Source organism: Arachis ipaensis, chromosome B08 (genome assembly GCF_000816755.2).
Source record: "Arachis ipaensis cultivar K30076 chromosome B08, Araip1.1, whole genome shotgun sequence".
NCBI classification, from domain to species: domain Eukaryota; kingdom Viridiplantae; phylum Streptophyta; class Magnoliopsida; order Fabales; family Fabaceae; genus Arachis; species Arachis ipaensis.
In genome coordinates this window covers 8,358,755-8,368,711 of record NC_029792.2, presented here as the reverse complement: position 1 = coordinate 8,368,711, position 9,957 = coordinate 8,358,755, and the positions used below count along the sequence as shown (strand labels likewise).

General features: G+C 36.3%; 2 protein-coding genes across 2 annotated transcripts; both read right to left on the bottom strand.

Moving 5' to 3' along the window:
• On the bottom strand, positions 4,978-5,467 carry LOC110265225. Its single transcript, XM_021108100.1, has 2 exons — positions 5,291-5,467; positions 4,978-5,202 (listed from the first exon to the last, which is right to left on the bottom strand). Exons 1-2 carry the CDS (start codon positions 5,465-5,467, stop codon positions 4,978-4,980), a joined length of 402 nt encoding a protein of 133 aa, XP_020963759.1.
• Positions 6,848-8,202, bottom strand: LOC107610443 (myb-related protein Myb4-like). The gene is made up of 2 exons (XM_021108791.1): positions 7,790-8,202; positions 6,848-7,590 (listed from the first exon to the last, which is right to left on the bottom strand). The coding sequence occupies exons 1-2, from the start codon at positions 8,050-8,052 to the stop codon at positions 6,999-7,001; spliced, it is 855 nt and encodes a 284-aa protein (XP_020964450.1). The 5' UTR covers positions 8,053-8,202; the 3' UTR covers positions 6,848-6,998.

Here is a 9,957-nt window from a genome sequence, read left to right as displayed (position 1 = left end):
GAACTCGAACGGCGACACTTCAACATTAACAAAGTTAGATACTATCCTAAAATAAATTTAGACTTCACGTTTAAACTCAAATCCATCTATTTCGTGTAACACTCAGACCAGATTTCTTGCCTATGTTCACTTGAATACAATGTTATTGATCTGTGATGATTGTTATTAATTTACGCATTTATTTAGCTTTTAGAAGAAGTCTTATAAATTTTAGGAGGTCATAGCTTGGTTTAATGCTCACTTAATTAACTTGTAGCCCTTTGCTATTTTAAAAGCCAATTAAGTGTTGATCAATAAGGTTATCTAAACTATCTATATATTAGATATATCAATAATAATTGTCTCGTAATATAATAAAATGAGTAAAGTATCATTTATGTCCCCAACGTTTGGGGTAAATCTCAAACCTATCCCTAACGTTTTAAACGTCCTATTTGTGTACCAAACGTTTGTAATTGTAGTCAATGTAGTCCTACCGTCAAAATTGTTAACATTCCGCTAACTACGTTACCTACGTGGACGCTGAGGTTGTAAGCCCAAATGGTTTAGAGAGACACGTCTGCGTCTTCGCGCCTATTATTCCATTCAGTGAATGGGAAAACGAAACGTTGAAGAAACAGAGCACCTCAACACTTCTTTGTTCAGTCCGGTTCTCCTCACCACATACGTCTGACATTTCTTCGAGGGTGATCGCAGGGAGGGGCTACAAGGTAGTTGGCGGGTTGTGGTTCCTTGTGTTACATGAAAGATCGCACCTTTGGTCTGGTGACAGAGAGGTTTTCTTCGACAAGGTATGTACGAGGAAGAAATTCTGTTTGTTGGGTTTGTATTTAGTAGTTGGATGAAGAACAAATGTCATATAGCAGGTTGTTTACAGTTTAGGGTTTATTTGAATTTATGTATTCCCAGAGAACTGTTCGCTTCGTACATTAGTTAGGGCATGAATTGAATTGTTTTTTGTGACTCAAGCTGTGCTTAAGAATTTACTAGTTTCACTTTGCTGATTTGATGTAATAGGGTGTGCAGTTTTTAGGATGAGTTATTTTAGTGTCAAAGTTTACCACCATGGAAGCTTTGGTCTTGAAGGTGGGCTTTTGAAGTATTTGGGTGGGGAGACAACTGTGATAGACTACTGTAATGAAGATGAGTGGAGCCTGATTGAGGTTTATGACATAGTGAGCAAACAAGGGTATTTGAAAAAAGATATTGCAGCAATGTGGTACAAATCACTGGGAGGGAGTACAGAAGAAGGCTTAAGGATGCTGCGAACAGACAAAGATGCGATGGATATGGCTAATATTGGGGTTAGGGAGGATATGGTGGAGCTGTATGTAGTGCATAAACCTAGTGATATCCATGAAGAGGTTCAGGATGTACACATGTTAGGGAGTACTGAAACTACCATACAAGAGCAGGCTTGTGGATCTAATGGGCCAGGCCCAATTGTGGCATTTGAGGCTCATTCAGCAAGAGAAGTTGAGAGAAATTCTGGCCCAAATGTGGAGGAAGAAAATGTGGGTGAGAAAGATGGAAAAGATGAATCAGATGAGGAAGAAGAGGGTAGTGATGGCAGCGAGGATGAGGACTATACTCCCAAGGGTGGTGTAGATGACAGCAGTGATTCATGGAGTTCTGATTCCAGAAATGGTTACTGCTCAGAAGATAGTGTAGCTGAGGTTGTGTTTGGGGACAGTGATGATGATAAGGAAGGGGCTGAGGGGTTAGTTGATGTGGACATCAGGGTAGGGGATACATTCGAGCCTGGCACAACTGAAACCCAAACTGATGCAGCAAAAGAGAGTAGGAGTGGATATGACAGAGGTAAGGAGAAGATACCTGCAGGTTTAGGGGATGAGGAAGAGGGATATGAATTAGAAGATTTTCTTGTTGTGCCTATTGTTGGTGATGATGAGGATGCCAACAATGTTGCGAAGAGGTATCCCTTGCACAAGCAGCTAAAGGACATGAGTGAGTATAAGTGGGAGATTGGAACTCTTTATGTATCAAGAGAGGAGTTTAAGGATTGTGCTACTGCCTATGCTGTACATACTGGGAGGGGTTTGAGGTTTGATAAGGTTGACCTTCGGAGAGTAAAAGTCACTTGCGTAGAGGGTTGTAACTGGTTTGCATACTGTGGGAAGATGAAGAATGAGCAAACATGGCAACTCACCAGCTGCCACAACAAGCATAGCTATTCTAGGGAGTTGAAAATTGGGATTATGCATGCAAAATGGTTGAGCAAGGTCTTTCTAAACAAAATTGCTGAGAATCCAAAGATAAAGCTCTCCACACTAATGAAGAAAGCATATAGCAAGTGGAATGTAGAGCTGACTAAGTCTAAAGCTGCCCGGGTTAAGCAGTTTGCTCTTGATGAGTTACAAGGAACGTACATTGAGCAGTATTGGAGGCTCTATGACTACTGTCACGAATTGCTCAGGTCTAACCCGGGCTCTACAGTGAAGTTGCAAGTGGAGAGACCACCAGAGTTTGCTTCTGAGAGACCAAAACCTGGTGTGAATTTAAGGCCAAAGTTCCAAAGACTCTATGTGTGCCTTGATGCATGCAAGAAGAGCTTCATGGTTTGCCGTCCAATAATTTGCCTCGACGGGTGCTTCATCAAGACACCATATGGAGGTCAGCTTCTCACTGCTATTGGCTGGGACCCGAACGACCAGATGTTGCCAATAGCCTATGCAGTGGTTGAAGCAGAGACGAAGGACACATGGACCTGGTTCCTTACCAATCTGTGTGATGACTTCGGGTATGACAAGATAAGGGGCTGCACCTTCATGTCTGACCAACAGAAGGTACTTATTCCTAAACTTAGTTTTAAGGAGCTACTTCATTGAACCTAGTATTAGTTTTAGTAGTGTATGCTGGTGTTTGAATTGTAGGGAGAAGTTCTTGTAGTGTTTGCTGGTGTTTGTACTATATGATATATGGTCTGAGTTGTAATGAGTTACTGAGTTTGTGCATTACCTGATTTAATTATACCTAACAGATATCATGCTGCTCTAATTACTGTATTAACTATTTCTTGTGGGTTTAGGGATTGGTTTCAACCTTTGATGAGCTGATTCCCGGAGTGGATCGTAGATTCTGTGTTAGACATCTTTACAGCAATTTCAGGAAGAGATTCCCAGGGCTGCAACTAAAACTGATGATGTGGAATGCTGCAAAGGCTACTTATTTACAAGAGTGGGAGAGGAGAATGGCTGAAATACAGAGTATTGATAATGGAGCCTACAACCACCTGATGGAGATACCAACCAAATATTGGTGCCGCCACAAGTTTGGGACCTGGTCTAACTGTGACACCTTGGTAAACAATATGTGTGAGGTCTTTAACTCTGTAATTGTGGATGCCAGAGAGAAGCCAATAGTCAGCATGCTTGAAGACATCAGAGTATACATAATGAGGCGTTGGGCTGATAATAGGGATCGTATAATTGAATACCCAAGAGAAGTATTGCCCCATATCAGGATTAAGGTTGAGAAACAAGCTGATGCAAGTGGTAAGTGGGTGAGCACGTATGCTGGTCGTGATAAATATGGGGTAACAAGTATCCATGGAGGCAAAGAGAAGTTCGTTGTTGATTTGAAGAATCATGAGTGTTCTTGCAAGAAGTTTCAACTCTCCGGGATCCCCTGTGCTCATGCAATGACCTGCATCAGGAAGATGTGCTTCAACGTTGACAACTTTGTTGCAAACTGTTACAAGAAATCAACCTATACTGACTACTACCAACATGTGGTATATCCCTTGAATGGACCCAACATGTGGGAGAAGACACCGTTTGATGACGTTTTGCCACCAGTTTACAGGAAACCCATTGGAAGGCCTAAACTAAAACGTAATAAAGCTGCAGATGAGAACCAAACTTGGGGAGGAGTGTCTCGCGAAGGGCAGAATCAGAAGTGCTCCTATTGTTTTGCTAGAGGTCACAACAAACGGACCTGTCCAAAGAAGCGCAAAGTAGCTGCAACTGCATCGGTAAGCACTGTTAATTTATTTTGCTCATGTTAGTTAGGGCTTCATTTTTTTTAATTGTATTTAAAGATTATGATATGAGTAGCTGTTGAATAATTCTGCTTAGTTGATTTTGTGGCTGTTTACTAGGCAAATAAAGTAGCTGGATCCACAAGAAGAGCTTCCAGATTCAAGTCTAGCACCAGCACTAGCACTATCTCAAGCACTATCTCCAGCCAGGGCTCTAAGCCATCCCAAGCTACTGCAAAGAAGACCACGGTCACCAGGCCAAAGAGAAAATCTGCTGCTACTGATGTGAGTTCACAACACTCTCAAGCTACTTCAAAAAAGCCTAAGCTGACTCCATCCACCACAAATCTGAGGGTGCTGCCAAGCCCATCGAAGAACATCAGCCAATCCCAACTGAAGTTCATGGCTAGGACACCTCCCAAAGCATGAAAAATGATGTGACGAATATGATGTCTGATGGTTTGTATTTTAAGCCTACTTGTTTTATGAGTACAGGATTTTTGTTTAGTATCCTTATAGTGTCTGGAAACTAGTTTTAAGACAATAGTATGTTATTGCAGACCCTTAGTATGGAGCAAACTGTGTTGCTCTTGTTTTGTTATTATGGAGCAAACTGTGTTGCTCTTGTTTTGTTATTTTGCTTCCAACATTTTCTGCTTGTATCCAATGACAGCTTTATGGTTAATCATTAAGTAATATGTTACAGAATCCTATGTTTCCTGTTGACTTGCTTCATTTAAATAGAATGCAAAAACCCAAAACTTGATTTCATTCAACTCTTTCATTGAAACAACATTGCATCTGCACAAACCAGCCTTTCTTCAACCAAAACACAAAGTTACATCAATGCATTACAATATCATTGAGTTCAACAAAATAGCAACTAGTTCAACATGACTATTATCTCTAACCCAACATACAGATCTCAATTTAGCTATGTAACAACTTTCTCCTATGACTCATCAAAACCAGCAACATTATTCTAGTGAAAGTCTGCCAAATTTGGTTGCTGTTATTTTTTCAAACACCATTATCAGTGCAAGTGTCCATCCAACTAAAGCAACTCCCACTGCAACCATGAATCTGAAATCAACCATATCCAGTTTGCCCTTCAAATTTCTGACCTTCAATCTTAGTCTAGAAACTTGTGACGGATCTTCCTCTGATTCTGCCCATACGAAGTAGCCACATTCTTCTCCAACCTATACAATACATGATACAGCAGAGTCACACCCATTGATGATCAAAACGCATAACTCAACAACAAATAAGGACATGGCTAAAGCTCACCCCGAAGTTAACGCAACCCCAAAACCTCCGCCCAGGATTTTCTGCCGTCGACAACGTTGCGAGCACAGGCCGTTCCCCACAGTAACAGGTTGTCCTCCTTCGACGTGCTAGGTTTCTACTTCGTGTGGCTTGCTTGCTGCCTTGGGTCGCTTCAGATTGGCATGCTTCATGCTCCATCTTCTCTCACGCACGGGGAATCGGTCTTCAGCGACAGCGCAGCAGCAACTGGAGCCAAAGAATTGGGTATTAGGGTTTCCGAGAGGACCCCCTGCTTAACATTTATTTTTTATTTTATTTTATTTTTTAAATTGAATAACGGTAACAACACATGCCCTGCCACCGTGTCACATAACGTCCACGTAGGCTACGCCGTTAACGAAATGTTTGCAATTTGACGGTAGGATTACATTGACTACAATTACAAACGTTTGGTACACAAATAGGACGTTTAAAACGTTAGGAATAGGTTTGAGACTTACCCCAAACGTTGGGGATATAAATAATACTTTACTCTATCAAAATTTTTGTAACTAATAGATCTAAAATTTAATTTTTATTAAATTTAAAAAAAATAAACATAAGATAAATGAATACAAAATATTAACATGTTAGAGTTTAATTATTGTTAAATTTTATAAAATAATTAAATTTTTATCTTATGAAATTCAACAATAAATATTTATATAAAAAAATTTACTTAAAATCCAAAAAGAGGTTCACATGAAAAATTATGTATGTTTTTTTTGTTAACTTAAATTTTTAGGAGAAAATAATTTTTTGATTTTGAATTTTCACCTGAAATTCCATTTGAAAGCCAACAAATCTCAAAATTGCAATTTGCGACGATATTGACAAAGACAAAGGCGTCAATGAAGGTAGAACGAAGTTTCAACTGTGCACAATATAACCAATCAGTAATATAAAAGGTCTCAAACTATTTCATGGAAAAACAAAGCCATATAGTTTCGTGGTATTAGAAATAAAATAATGTATAATATTAGATTAATTAGTTATATCATGTTTCATTACTGCCCCATTATTTAACCATTATATAAGGTTAGGTTCAAACTTCGTATGACTATATATATTCTTCTTCCTTTGTATGTCATTATTTCTTTTATTTTTTTAAATCTTTTTGTTGATAATTAGCACAATTATTCAACAATCAACAGCAGCAAGAGGAATTATATTCATGTGAGAATACATCATATAGTTCAAAGTTCAAATTAAATTATATGTAGTCTTTGCTCCTTATATTATGCAGTCTTTGATTAAAAGAAAATCTTCCCTAGCTAGCAAGCTTACAAATCCTGAGAGAATAATGTTATGCATGTATCATAAGGACGAAAATTAATTGCATCACATTCCCACGAGAAAATAAACACAACTATCCTAATTATTGTCTCTATCTATGACAGATTAGTTAATTATCCCGAGAAATTCTTGGATCATCAGATATTCTTTAATGTTTCCATGCTTTAAATGTGTCTTTTTCAGATAATTTTTTATGTTCTTATTTCAACTGGTGTTGCAAATGTGTTTCTAGATTTGTTATTATTCCGACCATAAAATATTGTCATATATTATTATTGATGATGATGGTACAACTATAAACATACAGGAATATGAACACACCCACATGACTATATACATATACATACATGGCATAGTTACAGATATCATATCCCAGATTCTGATTAACGTACCCTCATTCCAGGTATAAGCTATTCTGGCCCCAGAATTCTATATCCCAAATAGGGTTAAGAAAGTATTCTTCACTACTGGGTGGGACATAGGAAAAGTCAGTCAGATATGGTTCTGTCCAGAAATCTTCACTCACTGGCTCATCATATGCATCAAAGAAACCAAGCTCTCCGTAATCATTATTATTATTCTCTAGAATAATTAAATTATTATCCTCATGGTTTATAGCGGCGGTTTCAGTATCTGTTGTTATGCAAGAGAAACCGCTAGAGGATGGTTGTGGAGACAATGAACTATTATTATGACGATCATCACAACTACCACCAATGTTATTATTGCTGTTCTCTGATGATGAGTCACTATTGAAATCTTGTTCCATTATTGTTGTTGGGGAGTCATGATTATTATTATTATTATTCTTTACCTTGGAAGAAGCTTTAGCTTTTCCGGTTCTACTACCTTTGCCTGTGCCTGATGACGACGAGGAGGAGGAGGACGACGACTTGTCTTGAATACGCTTCTTCAGAACAGTGTGCCAGTGATTCTTTATCTCGTTATCAGTTCTTCCTGGTAAATTCGCCGCAATTAGGGACCATCTGCATCCACCACCACATCAACAAATATCAGTTACTTTCATGTCTTAGTTTGTGTCGCGTGCATGATATAAATATCTATACGCACGTGACAGTATTCATGAGATACAGACACTGCAACATTATTGATTGGAAGTAGTGTATATAGAGAACCAATGGAGGTGAGAGCATTGACTTGGGTAATTGATGAAGATAATGATACCTATTGCCAAGGTTTTGGTGAAGTGTGATGATAGTATCCTCTTCTTCTTGAGTGTAGTTGCCTCTTTTGATGTTGGGTCTGAGGTAGTTCATCCACCTAAGTCTGCAACTCTTGCCACACCTTTCAAGACCTGCAAACTTTGGGAGAAGACGCCAATTCCAGCAACCATACCTAGTAACATAAGCGACCAACTTCTTGTCTTCCTCAGCTGTCCACGTGCCCTTCCTCATTCCACTCTTGTCACACAAAGGGGTTCTCACCATACCTACACTACTATTATTATTCTTGTTGTTATTGCTTTCTTAATTGAATATAGCAGCAGGTATTTTAATGTGAATAAGACAGAAACAATAGAGAGAGAGAGTAGGTTCTCACATTCTCCTTTTTGCTTCAATTGTGACCATAATAGCTAGAATCCTAATTTCCCACATATATATATGACAGTGCGTTCACAACCAAAACGTGAAGCACGTCGAGGATAAAATGGTCATTATACTGTTCTATGCTCCCCTTAACCACTGCATACGTCTATTGGTCGTCTACATGTTTCTTTCCATTATTAACTGGGACAACCAGAGCCACCCATTTTGCTTACTCATTTTATGGATCAACAAAACCATATATACATATATCATATATGGTATAACCCATATAAATACATATATGCATATAGATTCTTTTATAAAAACAGATAATATTTTCTGATTATTGTGAAAAAAGAGTTTTAGAGAATATAGTAACAGTATATCATGTACTACATAACATTATTTTGGTTAAAAAAAAGTTCTATTATGCTTATTTTCTTATAAATTTATCATAATAAGTAGTTTTGTGTATCAACAAACCAAAGTATTAGACACACATTTGTTAATGATTTATATGCATATATAGGTTTAATTTAGTTAAGTATCTGAATCACTTATTCCGAATGTTAGAAAACTTGTGTTGTGAGAATTTTCTTTGGTAACATTTGTTTTATTTGATGTATTAGGATGGAGATTGGAAAATTAGAATTTAATATTATATTTGTTGGCCTAAAAATTAATATTTAAATTTCAGTTTTTATTTTTAAAATTTTAATACACTAAAAAAAAAAAAAAGAGAGCTATATTATAGAAAATTACTCCTCAATTTTGACGCTCATTTGTTTTTAACTTACTCCATTATTCCTTTTTTTCGTTGAGCTCCGTCAATTTTAGCATCACACGACTCTCAGTTTGGAATCATACTACTCATTCTTTATCTTCAAAATCTCAGTTTATTCTTCAGTTTCAAAATCTCATCTCATTCTTTGTTAAAAATTTTTGTTGAGAATTTTTTATGGTCAATAAATATCAAAATAAATAGTATTTTTGACAGTTAATAAGTATCACAAAAAATATATTCTCAAATTTTTCTAACAAATTATTTTTGACGGCCAATATTTATCAAAATAAAATTTAAACTTTTTTACAATTACTTATGTGTCAAAAATACTATTTTTGACCAAACTTTTATTAACATATTTTCATAGTTAAAATAGTGTCAAAATTTATTTTTTTGACGAATTTTAATTTTTTTTGACACATAATAATCCTAAAAAATAGTCTATATTGTTGTAGTGATATTTGAGTATTTTTAAAAAGTAGAGACATAGAAGACTAAAATTTTTTGAGACAAAAATTGAAATTTTAATATTTTATATCTAAAATATTTTTATTTTAATTAATTATTTTAAATTTATTTTTTGTACAAATTAAATTAAAATTTCATTCTTATTTCAATTTCTATCTCCCATTTTATATCAAATACAATAATAAAATTTATTTCAATTTTTATTTTTTAATTTTTATCTGTCAATTTCAGTCTTTTAATTTTTGTATCTTTTTCAAAAGCTATCTTATTACATGTGCAGTGTGAACGCGCGTTATTCATGGTAGAATACTAAACCCCGTTATTGCTACAGTAACACAAATAAATAAATGAATAAAAATAATGTCACATATGAACTCAGCACCACTAATATGTATATATATGTTTGGTCCACACATACACATTTGTCGTTTGAACCATGTGACTCGCTGCGCAACCTTGACCAACCTCAACATAGCAAAATATATGTAATTGAAATGGAATAATTTCTGCAAACACTAGAATCATTAAGTCCTTGAGAAAAGGATATGCAAATA